Consider the following 22,762-nt stretch of genomic DNA (forward strand, 5'->3'; position numbering starts at 1 on the left):
TTTAGTAAAGTTGCTATTTACTACTTTATCTGAATCACTTCATAAACAGTGATCATAAGAGAAGTGACAGTAAGTGTTCAAAAAGCAAGACAAAATGCATTCTATTTTTGAATAAAACTACCATGGATAATACATTAGCCTACTTTTCCTATGGACAGCAGAGGTAAGTAGTGAATGAGAAAAAGTGGTCAATTCTCATCAAATGAAAATTTCAAAAGCTAGGACACTTCTAGAGACAACTGGACTTACTTCAGAGACAACAGAAATAAAGAAGAGAAGGTGACCAGTGCATGAAAATGGGTAAACCAATTTAAGACATTAGCTTATAAAGATTAAGGATGAAAGAAGATATGAATTAAGCTATACTAATATCAACTGTATTTTTGCTCACTCTTATCTCTCTAGTACCACGCACAACTGTCTAACCCTAGAGACATTCAGTAAGAAAATACTACACGAAGAAACGAAGAAGGGAAGAAATAAGGGCCTTCTTAAAAATTTTTATTACTCATGTTAAGAATCTGAATGATGTAAATCTACTAACAGTGAATGAGGAGGCAGCTGTTGAATTTGAAAGAAAATGTAACAGATAAGATGTTATACTGGATAATGTAAATTTGCCTCAATCATTTTCCTCCCAAGAGGAAATCAGTTATGGTTGAATTTTGATTATGAATAAGTTTAAATAAATGTTAATTCAATAAAAACTATTAGGGAGTTAGTGGGATATTTAAGAGATTCATCCCTAACTCTTTGAAGATATCTAAGCTAAGCACAACAACAAAATATTCCTAGATTTAATGTTTCCAGGAAACTAAGTTTGTTCATTTTTTACTATACAACAACATAGGACTTTATATTTCATAAGGAAAATGAAGAGGGGGTTATATGTGCCTCTTCTCCTCTGATGTTAATTATGTGTGGCATCTTTTGGAATAGACACTTTAAGATCAATCCCTACCAATGTTTTGAGAATAAAATTTTAACTTTATTTTCAGAAGTGTAAGGAATCAAGAATTAGGTAGTTTTGAGGCCACACTGAAGTAATTCTCTCAAACAGAAGGATACAGAAAGGCCCCCAGAGCTTATCCTGTACTCTAAGAGTTTATACTAAGTGATTTGGTTTAATCAAAATTCCATGCTTCTTCTTACCTGCATATAAATATTACCTACATCTTTGGTAAAGTAAGTTATAAAACAGTGGTCATAACTATGACTGGCTCTGCAATGAAATTAACGGTTGGCACATAAGTTTCAGAAGCTCCCTAATGTTACTTATGGCAGATTTATTTCCTTAAACCTAAGTTTTCCTTCAAACAAAGTCTGATGGGGAGTAAAAAATCTGGGTTCAAATTTTAATATTCTAGGATTCTACATTATTTTTCTTCTCATTAGCTCCCTCTACTGCTTCTGAAAAAAACAGCTGATAAATTTGTAAATGATTTTCCTATGCATGCATCAGTTTCAATGAATTTTGATTTTAAGCTTTTATTTAAAATTATGGAAAAGAAACCCGAATATTTGAATTTGAAGGGCAAAAACCAACAGCAAAAATGAATCTGTCAAACACTAATAAAACCACCACATAAACTGAAGTATTAATATTACCCAGAAGATGAGGTTTTTCTTTTAGAAAAAAATCTCAATCAGCCTTTTAAGAGCAGCACCTAATGATTTTAAGTATCTTCTATGTAATAATATTTAATGTAACAAAATATTTAAGACACATGTTTTAAAAACCATGAAAATTTTGAGTTATATTCCAAATATCACATGGTGATTTATCATCAAAAATTAATGACCTATCAGCTGACAACTCTGTCTGGTCCCTCTTCAGTTTTGATGGGAACAAACAACTGGAAACCATATGACTTGCAAAAGGGTTTTACCCAGTCATTATGTTATTTGTATTCCCAACATCAAAAACAATTTTGAACTGTCCCTTCAGATGACACTCAGGAGTCTTTCATGTTCGGAGGCAATGTATCACGTGAATATCTGGTGGGTAAGAGGTATGTTTCATTTCCCAAAGGGAGAGAACAGGGCTTCCTAAGGGGGAGATGGGAAAGGAGAACAAGTTGCCTTAATCACAGGTACATATGGGCAGAAAATTTTTAGGCAAGAGTACATATGGAAGCTGAAGAAGCTGGGTTCCTTAAAACTCTCTGGGTCTCCTCAGATCTTGTAAAATCTCTGTGTATCCAGAGGTACTTCTAGACCAGTGTGAAGACCACTGTTTGACTGTGGAGGTTCGATCAAGGTACTGCAACAGGTGGGCTGCTGGAGTGCTATTAAGTGAAAAATCTTTATTCTTCTCATGAAACTGATAGGGTGTTAAACCAAAATTGGAAGCAGATCCTACAATGAAAATGTTTTCTGTATTAGACTGCTAACTTGAGGAAATAAATGATTAATTTTAAAAACATACCCTTACACTTTTAATTCTGATGTTTACAGCTTAGACATTTTGATAAAACTGCTAGATATTCATTCTAAAGGACATCTAAGAGTTCGCATCTGTGAACCAAACCAAAATTCCTGCTCTTGAGGACCTTAATTCTTGTGGGAAAACACTATAAAACACAATGATAGAGTGCAGGAGAAGGTGCTGAGTACTACAGGAAAGAAAACAGAGGCGCAGAAGGGTGATCTTGGTACAGAAGTGTGGAATGTAGTACTAAACAGGCAGTCAGGACAGGCCACGCCGTGCAAGGAAGATTGAAGACTTCAAGAAGGTTTAAGAGAGCCAACCAAGTACACATTTGAGGGAGAATGTCCCCAAGAGAAGAAAGAGCTAGTGAAAAGGCTAAGCGAGGGCATGCCAGTCAAGTAGGAAGAGCTAGAAGGGAGCCGACGTGCCTGGCGCGAGTGAGCAAGGGGAAGACCAGCCGGAGAGGCAGGCAGACAGGGAACAAGCACCACGTTAGCGAGACTGTGTGGGGCCGTGGAAGCCACCGTAAGGAATGTGGGTTTACAATGGGTAAAATATAAAGTGCTGAAACACAAGTGACACGCTCTGACCTGTGACCTGAAAGGATCACCTGGCTACTCCGTTCAGAAGGACCTAGAGGGCCACAAGGTTACCCCATCAGATGATGCCAAAATCGGATGGCCTGGTAGAAGGCAATGGCAAGGTTCCATCACGACACTGCAGTGGCGGTGGGCATGTGAGAAGAGTCAGATGCTGGACACACTGCGAACAGGTGTGGAGGACGAACACGATTTCTCAATGAACTGGACATAGGTAAAGAGAGGAGTCAAGGGTGACTCCAAGGTTTCTCACCTGAGAAAATGGAAGGATAGTTCTGCCATCAATGAACGGAGATGGACAAGGCTGGAGGAGCAGGCTTGGAGGAAAGAAAAGCAGATGGATGCTAAACATGGTCAAGTTTGAGACATTCAAGTTAAGGGGTTGAGGAGGCAACTTTTACATAAATCTAGTTGACATGAGAGGCCTGTGCTGGAGATAGAAACTTGAAACTGTCCACACACAGATGGTATTTAAAGCCACCAGACACTATCAACTCACGAGGGAGGGAATGTAAAGACAAGATCATTAGGGGGAACCAGCAAAGGAGGCACAGGGGAGTGAGCAAATAGTGAGGCAAGGAAGAAAACAAAAGTATGGCACTTCAGAAGTCAAGTGAAAGAAACATTAAAGAATAACAACCGTCTCAAAAGCCAGTGACAGGCAAAACAAGACGGGGAACACTGCTGACCTGCCCAGCATTCTCTGGGGAGTCAGGCTAAGCGCCTGATGGGGCCGGGTGTAAGAGAATATGAAGGGAACAATTAGAGATAAGATGTTGGCAATTCTTTGGAGGAGTTTTGCTGCAAAAAGCAGCAAAAAAATTAAGGTGGTAGATGATGAGAAGAGGAGGTTAAAAAAAATTTGTTCAAAATTTCTTTCGTTTGCTTTTTTAAGTGGGAGAAATATTTGTATGCTGATGACCTGTTCACTGTTCATTTGTTCTTACGTGTCTATATGCTGGTGGTAAAAAAATGTATGAGGGGACAGGATTCTTGGAACTTTAACCTTCACTGGCTTGAGGGGACCAGACCTAGTTCACTGGGAATGGAACTGGTTTCATGCAGATGTGTGACAAGTTTTTTAATAGTAACAGGCCAGAAGACAAACTGTAATATTGAAGTGGTGGCGTATGTGGTTGTATGAAATTTCTCTTTAAAATAAGTTACCCTATCATCTGTCCCTGTTATGGAGAATTTATTATGTATAGACTTGATCAGAAGATCCTCTTCTCTCACTATGGAAAAACTAAGGAAGCCTCTTCCTATTGATGTTATTATTGGTAATATTTAATAGGTCTCTTAATAGACCTTGGCAAACTCTGGTTATATATAGGTATTATACATACCTATAAGGTGCCAGGCAGTCAGGTCCTTAAGGCAAGGGAATTAAAAGGATGGAGAAGGGGAAGAATCAAAGCAAGAAAGCAAGAGAAAGCTTTCCGGATGAATGCTGAGTCCCCTCACCAAGTATAAGAGAAAAGGGAGACTTAGAGGGCCAATCTAGAACCTGCCTACTGGAACTCCATTATCACTCTGGAAACTTTCAAATATGTTAGAGTCCCCAAAACCATGAAGAAATACATAAGTGTAAAGTGTTATTAATAGTGATAGTAATAAAAAGCTTAGAGAATTCTAAAGGTACTGTAATTTCAGTACAAAATTTTTAAATTCAGTAGGACTTAAAGGTTAGCACTAGGTTAAGATTTCTTTTAGGACTAACTACTCTCTCTGTGTTCTCTGCAAGTTGTTTCCTCCCCTGCCCAAGCATCAAAACCTACCCTGAGTTTCTTTAAATTAAAACTCCACTGTATCTTCATTACACAACAGTTGTCTAAATAAAAACCAAGATGATCAATACCTCAGAATGTAAAAACCCATTAGCTCCATAAAGAGCAAAAGATTATCAGAACTATGAAAAAATTAACTGCCAGTTTCTTTATGCTGAAAAAAGGGGTTGTATTACTCACTTTTAATCCAGCCGCATAGCCCACTGGCTGTGGGGCAATATTGGACTGTCCAGCTTCCCCTATGACCACAGCTAAGCCAAAGACCTCCTGGAAGGCATCTCGGATGGCAGCAACTTTTACTTCTTTATTTGAGGTCACTACAATATCCAGTTCACCTCCAGATTCTACAAAGATCAGAAGAAAATTTCAATTCCAAATTAAAATAATGAAATTCTCATAAGCAATGCCATATCCTAACATTTTATTAATAATTATTACTGACCTCACAAAATACAGCAAGATACAGATGATGAACTTTTTTATAGGCTGAGGAAACTAAGATTGATAAGGCCTTGCCTAACACAGCTACTTACTTAGCGATGATGTCGGGACTCAAACCTAGGTCTGTCACATACCAAAATCTTCTTTTCACTACACAGCTGATCCATCACACACGTTTTCATCTCCTCATCTAACAGCATCTTATTCCAAGTGCTTAGACCCAAACTACCACTTTTCCTGACTTAAAAATGAGCACTTAATGCATTATCTGAGGGAGTCTCATCTGCAGGCAGAAGATAGCACATATCTTCTAATGGTTCTGAGTATCCAATCTGCCACAGATAGAACACAACAGTTTTTTTTCTATGGAATACTGTTCCAGAATGTATTAGTAGCCCCACCTTAAAACAGCATTTTGTTGTCAAACAAGCTTGGGAAATACTTTACACGTTTCTTTCTTAGAAATTCACAATGAACATTAACATCAAGATTCTGAGAAAACTGGGGCGCCTGGGTGGCTCAGTTGTTAAGCGTCTGCCTTCAGCTCAGGTCATGATCCCAGGGTCCTGGGATCGAGCCCCGCATCGGACTCCCTGCTCTGTGGGAGGCCTCCTTCTCCCTCTCCCACTCCCCCTGCTTGTGTTCCCTCTCTCTGTGTGTCTCTCTCTGTCAAATAAATAAAATCTTTAAAAAAAAAAAAAAGATTCTGAGAAAACCAAAAGTTAAAATTCATGACTTTAACCCAGTACTTTCCATACTTAATGTGTTCATGGAATATGTTAACATCTAATAACCACTCCTAGAAAGTTTTCCATAGATGTCAATTTGGGAAGTAATGTTCTAACAGCTATGAAAAGAGTTTAATTTTCTACTATATCACTCTATTGATTTCACAAGATCTCAATTTCTAGTAAGTTTAAACTTTGGATAAAACATTGCATTTTTTAAGGCTGCAAATCAAAATGGTTTTTCTGCTGTTGGTTAATAAAGACACACATCTATTATACACAAACTTCTAATACCATGGGGTTGCTGGAGTTCCTAGGCCTTCAACTATTGAGCTATCACAGAAATGAATTATGTGGCTTGTGAAATCCAAGTTACACATTTAGGATACACTAGAGAAAATGAAAATGAAGACTGTTATTGATGATTACAAGTAATTTGTCAGAGTTGTAAAGAAGCCTGCACTAAATGAGGACTGCCATGAAATGTTTTTTATCTAGAAAACAGTTTAAATGTGGGAGTCAACTTTATCATACAACCACATCATTAAAAAAAAAAAACCCAGCAGATGCCACAAATGGGATATTTAGTTATAAATTATACAACTATTACTGTCCTAATATGCAAGCATATAAGGAAATGGAAATACCAACATATATAAAACTTGAAATGTAAAAAGGCTAAGATATGAAATAAATATTTTAAAACCTTTTTATTTTCAATTATTTTTAAAACCTATGTACCATTTAGACAGAGTAATTTGATCAAATACACCTAATTTTTAAAAAAATCTTTATCTAACATTTTGTGACATACTGAGTTCAAAGACCTAGTTCTAAGCATAGCGTATTTTGCTACTTAGTATTAATGGCTATCACTAGTAAATAGATTTATCCAGAAAGCTGTTTGTATGGTAAACCATTTTGCCCCAGAAACAATGCTACGCTTTTCCCTAATATGTTGTGGAACAGCTGACAGTATCTTCAAAATACATGGGCTTTTTATCAAGTATCTTTTTTCCTAATAGGATGATCTATAGCTCCCATCTTGACTAGAATTTCATAAGTTACTAAAACCTAAAAGCATTGACTCCCATAGGAGAGAAGAGAACAAATACACTTTTTACTCATTTTTTTCTCCTTGTGGGACATGTCTCTTGACCCTATCTGAGTACCGTTCCACTGAACTTCAGCTCAAAAGGCTTTTTCAGGGGCGCCTGGGTGGCTCAGTCGTTAAGCGTCTGCCTTCGGCTCAGGTCATGTGGTCCTAGGGTCCTGGGATCGAGCCCCGCATCGGGCTCCCTGCTCAGCGGGAAGCCTGCTTCTCCCTCTGACCTTCCCCCTGCTTGTGTTCCCTCTCTCGCTATGTGTCTCTCTGTCAAATAAATAAATAAAATCTTTTAAAAAAAAAAAAAAAAAAAAGGCTTTTTCAGCCTTTTTGTAATAAGTAGTGCCAACTTTAATGATGATGGGAAAAGTAATTCTAAGAACACAGGAAGCTAAACTGTGTTAAAATGCATTTCTAACAGTTCTTATGCTTTCCTGATACATCTGAAACTGTTATGGTGATTTCTAGAATATTTCTGTAAAAATACCTTAAGCTTTAATTCAAGTTTTGTTACATCAGAATAGTCTTGCTTTTGCTGCCTGTCAATAAGGTGTCAACTTTTTCACATCAGTTTTATTGCTTTTTATAGCTAACTGATTAAGACTATATATTGTTATGATTTCGCTAATAGACATTTCATTTTGTATCTTCCCCTATAACCCCACCCCCTTCGTCTTTTGCCTTTTTCTTGATGTCAGGCTGACTATGGCCTGAGAATAAGCCTTGGGTTTGAGTCCTGACTTCATTAGCTCTGTTACCTTGGGGAAGTCAATGAGCTTGTTTCTTCACAGTAAAGTATCTGCCACCTCACAGGGCTTGTTCTAAGGATTAAGTAACTGCTTTCACAGTCTAACACAGTACCCGTTAAAATAGCAAGGACTCCAAAAATACTAATTTCCTTTCTTTCCCTCATTCAAAATACAAGCTTGTGAAGAAAAGAATATATATGATACATTAATTATGTCAAATTCAATTATTATGAACATTATAAAGCCATATCTAGGGCAGGGTCCAGTTTCTAAATCCTCTGGTAGTTATGAACACAAAAAACAATTCAGATGACTTAATACTTGATTCAATTTTATACTTTCAGGGAAGCAAAGTGGCTAAGTGCAAAAACAAATTGAATATGGGCCCAATCTAGCTCCACCAAGCTGTGTGGCCTAGGATAATCATCTCTCTGAACCCAGGGGTTCCTCACCTCAAACTTGAGAAACATACTTACCTTGTAGAGTTCCTAAGTACTGCCTGGCAGAGCAAGAACTTAATAAATGATACTTCTTACTAAGGTCTTATTCTTTGACATTTACTAAACTGTAAACCACCAACAGCATCACGACTCCTGAAAGCTACTGAAAACCTCTGTTCTAGTACCTCTGTTCTAGTGCACAGCTTTGGCTTCCAAGTTGTTATCTTTAACAGAATGACTAATAATTGCTCACTGATCCTGCTAAGCAATTGTTTCTTCACACACTGGACATGTACATTTAAAATTAAATGGCAGACAGCATGTATGTCTCTGTCATCTGTCTGGAGAATTCTTGGGAAGGAGGATTCAAAGGTGGTTAAAATAGCTTCCCCACCAAACTTACTAATCAGATATTATTAATAAATAGATTAACTTCCTCTAAAAATATTATTCCCAGGTTAAGCATAATCACATTTAATTAAAACAGGTAACTGGACAATTATCAAAATCAAATATAAACAAAGCATCATTTCAAATGTCCTTAGTGAATAAAATAAAATTCATACAAAGCAACACTAACTGTATTTATAATTAAAATGTATTACTTACAATTGAAGTATACTAATTAGTATACTAATGCATATTGGTTTTACTCCTCCCAAAGTTCATTCTGTGGAGTTTTCAAAATTTATTTGTGACTAAGAAAAAGATAAATTAATAATACCAACACTAAGACTTACAATCAACTTACAACATAAAAGGATTTCCACTGATTACAAGACTATGGAATCACAGTGAGAGGCTGACAAAGGCAAATACTTTAAAAACGTACAGCAGATGCTGCTCTATCTTAAGTACATACTGATATACGGAGCCATGCCAGGGTCCAGCGTTGTAATCATGCTTTCTACTGAATGTTTTGTTTTATCAAGCATAGATTTCACCATAGGATTTCCGGCCACACCCTGCACAAGACAAATTAACATATAAACGCCCATTCTAAGTAAAGAACACCTAATGGTGAGAGAAAACTTTTTTAAAGTTTCTGATACATCACAGACCTGTAATTTGTTAAAATGTAAGAAAAACAAGGTTATGGCCATGTCAAATTGCTCTTAAGTTTTCAAAATGCTCACTCTCACCTTCTCTCTCCTTCTCATAGACCCATGCAGTCTGCAGATCACACTGTGAGGAGCACTGCCCTGGGAAGTAGGTATACACACACACACATATGTGCGTTCATTTTATGGATGTATATATTCATACGTATTCATTTTATACATGTATACATACACACACATTTTATTTCTCTGTGTGTGTGTATTTTAATTTCATTTCACATCTACTTATTTCTATGAAAGACCAGGTAAAACTTATCCATCAAGGTCCCAAATAAAAACTGTAATTAGTCGTCTCCATAGACTCATACTTGGTTCCTTAAGAAAAAAATAAAAATATTAACATTTCTCATCCTTATTCCCCAGAAGTTACCTATTAATATATATTACTCTGCTATCTTCTACTAATGTTTCTTTTTTCCTACTTCATATTTGTTGTGTTAATTCCCAAATTCTCTTTTAACCCAGATCTATTCCTCTGAATTCTTAAAACCACACTATTAAACAGAAGGAACCAGGTCTGAGTCTTCCCTTAACGTGCTATACTTCTCCGGTGGTAAAAGGACTTCAAGGGAGCCGTGCCCCCTGAGATGGCCTCTGGCTAACAGGCCACCTTTCCACCTCTTCCAACCTACCACTGAACCAAGGTGAGTCAGAAAAAAGCAGAGTCCATAACACGGGTATTTAAAACTGTCAACCAATCCTACGCGGGATATTAAAAGAACGATTTACAAGACATGTAGAGCTGAGCTAATGGACACACTGACACATGCTCTTAACCAGAGAAATAAGGAATAATCCCTGTATGAAGAAAACTTTAAGAAGTACAGAAGGATTAAAAAAAAAGAAGCTTAGGAAAATACCATCTTTATGAAACATAAAGCTCAAATGTAGTAAATTAGTTAGCCACCTACCAATTTAAAAATATTTAATATATAATTAAGTTGCAGCCAAACCCTCAGAATATTGGGAGGAATGTGACAGAGTAATCCCAAAATTCATTAAGAGAAATAAACAGAAAAGACTAGTAAAGAAAAATTCTGAAGTAAAGAGAAACTGGCAAACTTATAAAACTAAATACTGATAACATCGTTATGAACGCAGAGACTTGGAACTGACCTTTCTTTCTTTACTCATCAATGCATATTCCCCATCCCACCCGAGCAGAGTAGACTTTCAATAAGTATTAGTATAATAATAAACACAGTTAACAATAACTAAAATAGTAGGGTACTATTGCAGGGACAGGCCAAACAGCAGAATAGAACACAGAGTCCAGAAACTGACGTTAACAAACAACTGCATAACTAAGATAAAGATGACATATCAAAACACTGGGATATGATGTTGGAACAGTTGAGTAAGTGGTTGGAAGAAAATTAAGTTTGACTTCTACTTTACATAATAAAGTTAAGTGTCAGAAACATTAAATTGGTAGGTATTAAAAAAAAATGAAACCATAGAAGAATTAGAAGAAATCACAGAACATTTACCACATACTGTGGTGGGAAAAGGTCATTCTTAACATAAAAAAATGAAAAGAAAAAAGACTACTGAAAATTTAGAAGCTTTTGTGTCACAAAAGGGTAATAAAATTTAAATGTATGATAAAAGAGAAAACGTCAATAAATGACAGCGTGTAATAAAATATTACTACATGAGGAGCTCTTACAAATTCATTTAGAAAGGAAAATCATCCCAATTCAAAAATGGGCAAAGAACAGGACTAGAGACTTCACAAAGAAAAAATACAAACAAAAAAAATATGAAAAAATGTTCAAATTTGGTAACCAAGAAAAGCAAATCAAAACGAGGTTATTTTTTTTGTCTATCAAATTAGAAAATGTTCTATTTCAAATTCATAATGAGTGCTGGCAAGTGAAAAATGCTGGGACAGTCTATTTTGGTATAACCCTTCTGGAGAGTCATTTTTATCAGTAATTTTTAAAATGTTCACTCTGACATTCATCAGGAATTAATCTCAATAAAACAGAGATGGGCATAAAGATCTGCATGCAAGAGTGCTCATCATAGTTGTATTTGTAAGAATTACTATTAGAGAACGCTAAAGTACATTAGTAAAATATGGGAAATAAATGCCCCATGGCATGGAGGGCAAAAACAGCCATAAAGAAAAAAAAATTTTCTGAAGAATATTTATGACTGGGAAGATGTTCCTGATATATGCTAGATAAAGACAAACAAAAGATACAAAATAATGTCCACATGTTACTACCCGTTTTGACTTACTAAAAAAATTACACCTACACAGATATGCACATAAAAAAGACTGAGAAGAACTATAGAAAACTAGTAATAAGAATAAAAAGAATTATTTTTTCATTATACCATTCTATATTTTCAAAATCATTCTAATGAACATCTAATAGTTTCAAAATTAAAAAGTTCAGTATAACTTTCAAACTAAATACCCCTTACCTTAATAAAACCCCAGAGTCCACCAGCAGATGCCTCATCCTGACCTCTACCAACTCGAGGATCTTCTTGCTCCTCTGGAAAAGTAATGGCTGATGTGGTCCCTGGTCCCTGGGCCAGAGATGTCAAACTGGCTTGCTGAGTAATGGGAGTCGGCAACATACCTAGTAAATGGCAAAAATTTCTAATATATGTAATTTATTTCATAAACTATTTTCTATAAAAAGAAGATACACTATAGGAGATAAGTAGTTCAAAATAGCTTTAATAATGTAAATATATACTCAGGCATTTCAAGACTGAATGCACTCCAAGAATCACCTAAACCTTTACAAAATACAAATGAAACAAAATTCTGAAGAAATTTCTTGACCTTTTTGTAGGCTTTTTAACTAAACATTCTGAAAATGGACAAAATATTTATCAAAAAGTACTTCCTGTTGGTCCCATTTAGCACCTGGATGTGGGCAACTATAATTCTAATCCCTTCAATGCATAAAAATAATTGATGTAAGCACCCAAGCCCATCATATAAAAGCATGTAACAATTACTACTTATTTCATATGCCCTACTTTAACTCAAAAAATAAAATTCACATATTCGAAGACATAGACATAATGCCTGTACTATGCAAAAAAATTTTATTTGTAAAAGTAGATTAGCAAAGTTGGATAATAAAAATCAGAACAAAGCTGCTTCTTTTCCTAAAATGAGAAGTAACAGGCAAAAGATGACAAGGATGAAGTTTTGATACTAGTTTCCAACAACCATTCCAGGGAAGCCAAGAAGGTAGGTGTAACCGACTTAGAAAAGATGGCCCATTACCATAAACTTAAGGCACACATGAGCTTTTATTTGGTTTTAAATTTCTACCTGGCTAAATAAAACTACTCCCTGGACCATTCTTGTCCAGATAACCTTTTAAGAAAAGCTTTAAAGAAGACTCTCAAATATCACCCTGGTGTCTCTCTGTAAGTATACAAAATATTAGAACAAGTATTTCGAATTTTATCTGACACTACATACACTATACATACTTTACATTTTACAACACACAAAATTTATCATTTACTAGTAACATCAGCTTTATTTTGATAATATAAATGTCAAAACGCGAGAACAGAAAACTCCAGAGATCAAAGATAGGAGTTAAAAGTAATGTAGCAAAAAAGAAAAAAAGTTAAAAAAAAAAAGGCATGCAGAAATACTGAAACACTCAAACAGTACTGATGAGAAAGTGAAATGGTGCAACTGCTTTGGAAAACAGTCTAGCAGTTTCTTAAAAGCGAACAATTCCATGCCTAGTTATATACCCAAGAGACATGAAAATATGTCCTCACAAAAACCTGTACACAAATATTCATAAAAGCAGTATGTGTAATACCAAAAAGTAGAAACAACACAAAAGTTCATCAGTGGATGAAATGAATCAACAAAATGTGGAAGGAAAATCCATACTATGGAATACTGAACCATAAAAAAGAAGAGTACAGACACATGCTACAATGTGGATGAACTTAAAAATATACTAAGGGGAACCTGGGTGGCTCAGTCGGTTAAGCGTCTGCCTTCGGCTCAGGTCATGATCCCAGGGTCCTGGGATTGAGCCCCGCATCAGGCTCCCTGCTCAGTGGGGAGTCTGCTTCTCCCTCTCCTCCCTCTGCCCCTCCCCACACTCGTGTGCTCGCTCACTCGCTCTCTCAAATAAACAAAATCTTAAAAAAAAAAAAAACTAAGTGAAAGAAGTTTTCACAAAAGACTATATATGGTACGATTCCATTTATATGAAAGATCCAAAATAGGTATATTCAGAGACATAAAACAGATGAATGATTGTTTGGGGCTGTGAACATCGGGAGCAAGTAGGGAGTGACTCCTAACAGGTAGAGGGCTTCTTTTTGGGGATGATTAGAAGGTTCTATAACTGATGAGAGTGATGATGGCACAACTCTGTAAATACTGTGACAACTACTGAATTGTATCCTTTAAAGGGGTGAATTGTATGATACGTAAATTATTTACCAATAAAGCAGTTATTAAAAAACGTATTTAAACATTAGCTGTAGTCACTTATTTCAAAGTATCAGTAAGAGAGAATTACCTGTTACCGGAGGCGCAGAGAAGGACGGCATGAGGGGCGTCTGGGGAGCTCTTCCTGCATGTCCCCTTGTAATGTCGTAAGGTGCCCCAACGGAAAATCCCGACGTGGGAGGACCAGAAGAGGGTGCAGATAAAAGAGTGCTTGGGGCAGAAGATGAAGCCGGGAAGTGGGACAGAGGAGGATTACTGAAGGCAGCAGCAGGTGGTGGAGAGACAGGAGGTGGGATGGAAGTAGCAAGGGCTGGAACAGAAGGGACCGGTGAAGGCGGCACAAAGGGCAAGGGTGCCGAAGGCCTCACAGGAGGGAGGGACGGCTGAGGGGTGGAGTACACGTGTGGCGGCAAGGACTGTATGGACGACACATTTGGAGGAGAGAAAGAACTGGTTGCAGCTAGAAGATGGGGAGGAAAAAAACCCACAAAATTGGAAATGCTTTTCACTTAGTTTTCAAAGTATCTCATTACTTTTTTATTGCAAAATTTAAAAATTTAACAGACCATAACCCAATAACTTTTTTTTAATGTGTTATTTAAAATATACAACACATACGACTAAGTGCAAATGACTTTCGACTCCCCTAAGTAAAAGTAGCAGTTATATAAAATTGTTATAGGCGTGTTTGTAAGTAGATCTTTTTGTTTTCATTCATTTTGCTATTTTTAAAGAAAATAGAGCCGTTTTTCACCCCTGCTGTTTTCAGCATAAAAACCTACACCGTGACTCAAAAATTTTGGTCAGAAGGTTAATCATCACAAAGTCATCGAACACAAGACAAAACTAACACATGCTTTTTAGGATATTTTTGTCCTAAGAAGATGATTTATAGTCAGTATGACTATAGAGAACAAAAGTTTACCGAAAGCAAAATATACTTTTAGGCTTAAATAAAAAAGGTCACTTCCCTTCATCCTGGCAAAAGATCAAAGATGTTTTCATCTATGTATTTTTCTTTTAATTGACTCTGAGAAAAGTTAACGGTGTCGTTCCTACCCTCCAGACACACGAGGTGCCGGCACGGCCACATACCTAAAGGCAGCGGGGTGGAAGCCACAGCAGCTGCGGCCAGTTCCGCGGGGTGCGGTGGAGGGGTCCCCGGGGGGGTTGTCTCTATTCCGCTCTCTTCCATCATTTTTCTTCAGTTACAGTTTACTGTAAAAAGAGAGAAATGTAACATATACTGCACAGTAATCAAGTGTATTTTTAAAAAATAACTTTAGAAAGAAATCATCAAGACACAGAGGTCTATACGATTTATAACGCCACTTATTTCTGGATAAAGGATCTGTCAAAATTCCTAGGAAAACACTGTCTGTGACAATGTTTAATATGCACGTAATATGCACATAACATTTTCATACACATACTTTATAATTGGGAAATAATTTTATGTTAACTATTTGTAAATTTCAAACAGTAACTCACTAATATAATTTTCTGCCACATGAATATACGTTAGACTTTTATCTACATTCCAGTTACTACTACATTTAAAATAAAAATATATTTTTTTTTTCTTTCTCCATTAAACATTATATATGGGCTATTTCTGTTAACATGAAAAAAAAAACTGAAATGTGCTCAATTCCCAGTGTCCCTGGTTCACATTTAAAATCATACTTAGTGGGGCGCCTGGGTGGCTCAGATGGTTAAGCCTCTGCCTTCGGCTCAGGTCATGATCCCAGGGTTCTGGGATCAAGCCCTGCGTCGGGCTCCCTGCTCCATGGGGTGTCTGCTTCTCCCCCTCCTTCTTGCTCGAGCTCTATCTCTGTCTCTCTCAAATAAATAATAAAATATTAAAAATAAATAAATAAATAAAATAAAATCATACTTAGTAATGGCTAAATGATATGTCTCATTTTTTAGAAATGTTAACTTCAGCAAAAATGTTATATGGTAACTAAATAGCAGTCCTAAGATAAAAATGGATTATAAAATATGGGAAAACTTCCTTAAAAATTACAAACTTTCAAGTGTGTCTCAAGTATAAAATCAAAACTTCTAAATAAAACATCTGTTTTTGATTTTGATGTGTTTAGTCATTTAACAAATACTCAGTGAAAGTCACTTGCTTGATAAGCACTGTACTGGTGCCTCTGGACATACAATGTAAGCAAAAACAAACAGAAAACTTACAGTCCAGTACAGGAGAGGATCAAATAATACCACTAATGTACAATGAACTGTAGCCTTAATTATGTGCTCTGAGGGTAAGAACACCATCCTATTTGAGAAGAATACGATTTTCCGTTGAGTGAGGAAAGGAAGTCACATACAAACAGAGATCTGAAAGATGTATAGAATTTAATTAGGCAAGGAAAAAGAAGTAAACAGGGAAGATTCCAGAAAAAGTGAATATACGCTATGTATACCAGCCCTGTAAGGCAGAGGGGACAAGACACATTCAAGAAAACCCATGTGGCAAGGAACAGGAAAAAAAGAATGAAGACTGGAGACACAGGCAAGAACCTAGACCGTGTTGAACCTTATAAACCAGGTCAAGGAGTTGGGTTTTTTAAGAACAGAAAGGCACCTTACAGCATTCAAGCTGCGGATGACATATTTGTCTTTTAACTTTTTTGAAGAAATTTTAGATTTGTAAAAAGATGCAAAAATAGACCAGAGTTCCTGAGTATCCTACACCCAGCTTCTCCCACCAACAGCATCTTACCTAACTGCAGTAGAGTGATCACACCCAGGAAATTAACACTGATGCAATACTAGTAACTAACGATTTTATTTGGATTTTCACCTGTTTCTACTTGTGTATGTTTCTGTGTGTGTGTAGTCCTATAAAGTTTCATCATACACAAAGACTCATATAACCAACACCACAATCAGGATTCAGAACGGTCCCATCACCCTAAAGAAAGTCCTTCATGGTGCTCCTTTGTCACGGCCTCCCACTAAGCACAAGCTGTGACAACGGACTATTCTCTATCATTTTCTCATTTAATGAATGTTACCTAAATAGAATCATACAGCATATAACATTTTGAGATCGGCCTGTTTTTAGTCAATATAATGCTGAGACCTATCCAAGTTGTTGGATGTATCACTACATTTTTTTTTAATTGCTGAATAGTATTCCATTTTACTGATGTGCCACAGTTTATCTACTGGTCTGGTGAAGGACATTTAGGCTAATTCCAGTTTTTGGCAAGTCATATTTGTGTTCTGAAAACATTCCTTTGACCACAGTATGCAGGTTGGGACATAGGGCAGTTAGAGTAAATGCAGAGAGACTATTAAGAAGGACAGAAGTAATTCATACAGGAACTGAGAACTCCCAAGACAAGTGCTTCTCAAGTGCCGGAGGGGAGGAGAGTGATCTTGCCCCCAGGGGTCACTGGGCAACGTCTGAGACATTTTTGGTTGTCAGAACTAGAGCAACTACTGGTACCTAGTAGGTAAAGGCTAGGAATACCACTAAAAATTGCACAATTTACAGAAAAACCCTCACAAGAAAGAATTACCTGGCCCCACGTATCAATAGTGCCAAGAGTGATCAGCTTTGCCCTAGACTAGTGTGATGACAGGGGAGACAGGGAAGAATGAGTAGATTCAAAAACTGGATATGGGGCATGACTTGCACAACTAACTGTATAGATGGCTATGCATTCACTAAGATAGGGAATATGGGAAAAGGTCAAGATGTTTGATGTCTTCTTTTTTGGGAAGGGGTATTATGCACTGTTTAAAACTGGACATACCGAGTTTAAGCTCCTGGAAACACCCAAATAGAGATACTGACGTGGTCTGCGGTTTAGCAGTAAGTGTAGGTTTCTTCAGTTTACTGACAGTCTCTAAAGTCATGTTCTGGGATAAGGTTATCTAAGAAGAGAACACCAAGTGAAAAAGAAAAGATGACCCAACTGATCCTTGAAAAAGTGCCTGGCAAAAGATGAGCCTGCAGAGAAGAGTGAGATGACCAAAAAGGAGAAAACCAGGAGAATGTGGTGTCCAAAAGCCAAAGAAGTTCCAAGGTGGGAATGGGCAGCAGTGTCAAATGCTGCAGAAATGCCAAAATAGGGTGGTATCTGAAAAAATGCAGTCAATTTTCCAAACTGAAGATATGAACACAGGGAGAGCAGTTTCCTTGGAAAGAGCGGAGCTAGAAGCCAGTTTCAACTGGACTGAGTAGGAGAAGGTGAGGTAGAAATACACAACACTTTCAAAGAGCTTAGTTGTGGAAGTAGAGGAAACATCTATGGCATTTAAATAGAGACCAGGGATCAGGGAGGCACCGTCTTTTCACTCAGTACCTCTACACCAAAGGGAGATAACCTGGAACACAAACAGCCTTCTGGGGACTTCACTGCTCCCTGCCAAAGCTACCTCTATTCATCTCCCCATTTTCCTCCTTACAGATGCTACCAAATCCTTACACTGGCCACTGGAAGTCACATTTAAAGATAATCTTGATCCCTAAAATTAATGAATGTGTTGGCAAATAGCCTGTGCAATAAAAACAACTTATAACCTGCAATAAAGGGTCAATTTCTTTCAGTCTTTAAAAGACACACTAAGAAATGGCTTAATGACCTTATCAGGCAAATTTTGTGTGCATAAATATTATGCCTTCTTACTGAAGGAAAGCTACTGTGAAAACAGTCAAGTGTCAGCTGGTAAAGGTTTTAGTGCATACCGCTCATCAGCATAAAAAGTGTTACTAATGTATCAACATTAAAGAAAGTGATGAAAATGGCTTAGAAAATTGAGTCCTCAGTCTCTGGCTGACCCTCCTCTTCCAATTTGCTTCCATTCTGGTTTTTCTGGTACAAAGTAAATGGCTACTTATAAGAATACAATAAAGAAATGGAATAATGCAGCTTTGATCAAAGTAAAAGCATTAAAAGCAATTATTATTGATGTTCTAACAGATAACGAACTCCAAAGCAGGACGTGAGTTTTGTCTCTACATTCTCAGCTCTGATGCCAAAATAAACTTCCATAAATGTTAACTGCATGAAATAGTCGCTGTGAAGGAAAAAGACCGGAACGCCAAAATGTCATGCTGGCAAGCAAGTACATGTTGTCACTCAAAAACACCTACTCTGACTGGCAGAAATGGATATAAATTTTGCCAATCTAAGATAGGAGCTACCTTGCAAATTTGCCGGAAACCGGTCCCAAGAACGAACAAAGAGCAGAATGCAAAAGCTGGGGGAACCTAGGGGAAAATAAGCTCCTTCCCACTGCCGTTCCCGGTGTGTGGACCCAGGAGTCGGGAGAAGGCGGGAACAGCCGAAATCCTGTGCCTGGAGACAGCGGCCTCCCCGCAGGCTCTGCCACGTCTCCAGGCCGGGCTGGGCCGGGCTAAGGTCAGCGGGCGCCTGCCGCCCGTCCCGCTCCGGCCGCCAGCGCGCTGGAAGGCGGAGCCAAACGGCCAGGGGCGCCGGTCTGGGTCCGCGCCCCGGAGCAAAGGGCCGGAACCAGACCCAGGACCCGCACCCACAGTGCTAAGCGCGGCAGGGACTGCTTGTCTGGCCAAGGGCCCCGGTGCCCCGGCCGCACCGTGCACGCTCGCACAGCCCGCGCTCGGGACTCGACAACTGCGGGGCTCCGCCGCGACCCTAACCATCCCGCGGCGCCGGCCGGCCGGCCCGCCCACCTGGCAGGGACTGCGCCCGTTGGCGCCCGCATCCCATCCCGCCGCCCGCCAGCACCCGCGTCGCTGCTAGGCTGACGCTCACCTGGGGGGCCCGAGAGAGTGTCTGCGTGGCAGCTGGGAAGTGCGGGACAGAGAGTTCGGGGTGCTCAGACCACGGCTCCGAGAAGACCACGAAGAGGCCGGCAGGAACTCGCGGCCGCGCGTCCCCGCCTCCAAAATGGCCACCGGAGGCGCACGCCCCTACGGCTGCCACGTCGACCGCGCGCCGCCCCGCCCCGCGCCGCCCCGCCCTCCGGGAGCCTCGTCTCGCCCTGCCCCGCCCCGCGCCTCGCCCCGCCCCGCCCCGCCCTCTGGGAGCCCCGTCGCGCCCCCCCCCACGTCCCGGGAACGCAGGTTAAACTCGTCTGAGTACCTGTGACCTGAGGTCCTGCTGCCCAGGGACTGGGCCCCGGCCCCTTCAAGAACATTTCCAGTAGCACGGTCATGCTTCGCTCTCCACGACCCTACACGCGGGAACGGCACCCTCGTTACCTCCTGTCTCCCTAATTCCATCTGTAAGATGAGAATATTATCTACCATCTCTAATTCAGACATGTAACAGTCAAAATGAGGAGTATGAAAGCACTTTTTTAAACTGCTGAGTGTTAAACACATGAAAAATTGTTTTTGTTGCTTCCAAATTCCTTTAGGAACCCATTTATAGATTTCACATTAATAGAGGTCTTGGACTTGACAGTTGTGAGCATTCTAAAATGCCTCATTAAAAAGTTGACAGTATTTAACTATGCCCTGACTTCAGATCTTCCTTTGCAACTACAGTGGGTTGTTTCTTTTGGTGGTGACTCTTATTCCATCCACAGAGAATGTGTGTAGGTAGTTATCTAGGTTACTTTTCTAAAAGTGCTGTTTGGGTGGGACTGAAAGTAGTTACCATCCCCATCTTCTTTGGTCGACACCCTTAATAGCTATAAGGTTTATCGGTTTCTTCATTCATTCAACAAGTATTTATTAGTGGCGGCAATGTACTGAGCATTAATACTGGAAATGTGGAATGAACAAGACAATGTCCTGACACAGGAGAGAGAGAGGCTATGAACAGGAAAATAGACGGTTTCCAATGGGCACTTTCAGGATAATCAATAAACCGATATGTTATAGACAGTAATTGGCCACTTTGGATAGGATGGATGAGCAAGGTTTCTCTGAGCAGGTGGGATTTGAGCAGAGACCTGTCAGGAAGCAGGCCTGTGGTTATCTGGCTAGAAGGAAGGGCACACAAAGGCTTTGAGGGAGGGTGCTTGGCACCTTTGCAGAACAACAAGGAAACTGAGACTGGGTGGTAAGAAATGAGGTCAGGGAGATAGCAGGGCCAGATCATATCAGCGTTGCAGGCCCCAGTAAGACCTTTGGGTTATATTCTGAGAGAAACGGGAAGTGGAAAGTTTTGAGCAGAGGACTGGCAAGATTTGACTTCAGTGTAAAATCACTCTCTGATTGCTGTGACTAGGGGACAAAAGGACTAACACAGGATGGCCAATAATACCACATTGGTGGCTTGTGTAGCTCACTGGGCAGGAGGAGGTGATGCATGGTCTAGATACATTTTGAAGGTTGAGTTGTCATGATTTACTGATGGATGGAACATGAGCTGTGTCCGTTTCCCAAGACTGCCCAACAAATCACAACTGGTTAGATAAAAATATAAATTTTTATTTATATTATTTATTTTATTTAATAAATAATTTATTATTTTAAAAATCTATAATTTATAATTTAAAATTTATTGTTTATAAAAATAAATATAAAAAATAAATATTATTTATAAAAAATAAAATATATTTATTTATATTAAAAAGATAAAAATATAAAAATAACAGTCATTTTTCTTCTCTCACAGTTCTAGGGGCCAGAAGTCCAAAATCAAGGGTCAGTGGGAACTCTCCAAAGGCTCTGGGAGAGAATCCTTCCATGTCTCTCTAGTTTCTGGTGGATCCAGATGTTCCTTGGCTTGTACCAGCAAAACTGTAATCTCTACTTGTCTTCACATGGCCTTCTCTCCCTAGTATCTCTGTGTCTCAAACCTCTCTTGATCTTTCTAAGCATACCTATCATTGCATTGAGGGTCCATCCTAAATCCAGAATGATCTCATTTCAAGATCCCATTTCAAGACCCTTGGGGGTCTAAACCCAACTCCCAAATAAGCTCACAGTCACAAGTTCCAGGTAGACGTATCTTTTGGGGAGGCCACTATTCTGCCCCACTACATGGGCCATGAGAGACAGGAGTCTAGCAAATAAGCAAGATCATCACCTTGAATTACATTTAAAACATTTCATGTTTTACTTGCCACTTTTCATTTAAACTTCAAAAGAACTTTGTGTGGCAGGTAGTATTATTGTTCCAATATTAGAAATAAGGAAACTAAGGCTCTGAGAATTGTGTATAGATCTGGAACTGAAACCCAGAATTCTTTAGCTGCGCCCCAACTGCTTGCCTGCCTTGGGGTAGTAAGAAAATGTGGTCTTAGATGGAGGACAATGAAGGGCACTGATAGAAAATCACAGCCTAATGACAGAAAAATGATCTGCTTAGTTTTTTTGGTTACTGCAAACAGACCTCACCAAGTTTTTCCTTATAGGAAGTCCCTCATATATAATAGAGTCCATTTTTGAGCAATAATGAGGGATTCGGTGTTATGGTGGAATTTTGATTTTATCACACACAGGCAAACAGAACTATTTTCCCACATGAGTTGAGACTTTTTTCTAGCTTACTTCAAAGTCTTTTCTTAAATATTATCAAAACAGTCCATAATATGTATAATATTCATATGAATACTAAAGCATGTATTTTCAGGTGGGAAGGAGAAGAGGCTGGGACCCCGGGCATCTACAGCATTACCAAGAGTAAAGGCAGAACTGAACCTGGTCAGAAATACCACGGGCTCTGCTGAGAAAATGGTCCACGAGCTACACAACCACGAAGGACACTTTAGTGGATGTACCAAGAGTACTGGCCAAAACCCAGAGACCAGGAGCCTACACCCATGCAAACAGGATATATAAGTTCTTTCAGCAACTAGGAAGGAGAAGTGTTGACCCAAACATTTCATGGGGCATACTTGTACTGAACAATTATTCATTGTTTATCTGGAATTCAAATTTAGAAGGCAAGCAAGGTGTGACTTAGAGTCTGCAAGGCAATGCAGTAGAGTT

The 22,762-nt window shown here is 38.7% G+C and overlaps 1 protein-coding gene across 2 annotated transcripts in view; it reads right to left on the reverse strand.

Moving 5' to 3' along the window:
* The window catches only part of PRRC1 (proline rich coiled-coil 1), a 43,715-nt gene extending 23,960 nt beyond the window's left edge, over positions 1-19,755 (reverse strand). The window contains exons 1-6 of one of the 2 annotated variants that reach the window (XM_032425254.1): positions 19,629-19,755; positions 14,962-15,084; positions 13,937-14,326; positions 11,838-11,998; positions 9,143-9,245; positions 4,998-5,161 (exon numbers count right to left, since the gene is read on the reverse strand). In XM_032425254.1, the coding sequence (XP_032281145.1) occupies positions 4,998-5,161; positions 9,143-9,245; positions 11,838-11,998; positions 13,937-14,326; positions 14,962-15,064 (921 nt within the window). In that variant the 5' untranslated portion in view covers positions 15,065-15,084; positions 19,629-19,755. The remainder of the gene's footprint in view (positions 1-4,997; positions 5,162-9,142; positions 9,246-11,837; positions 11,999-13,936; positions 14,327-14,961; positions 15,085-19,628) is intronic. The other variant, XM_032425255.1, reaches the window with a different exon arrangement.
* Between the last annotated feature and the right edge of the window lie 3,007 nt (positions 19,756-22,762).

The sequence above is a fragment of the Phoca vitulina genome, unplaced genomic scaffold (genome assembly GCF_004348235.1).
Source record: "Phoca vitulina isolate PV1807 unplaced genomic scaffold, GSC_HSeal_1.0 scaffold32, whole genome shotgun sequence".
NCBI classification, from domain to species: Eukaryota; Metazoa; Chordata; class Mammalia; order Carnivora; family Phocidae; genus Phoca; species Phoca vitulina.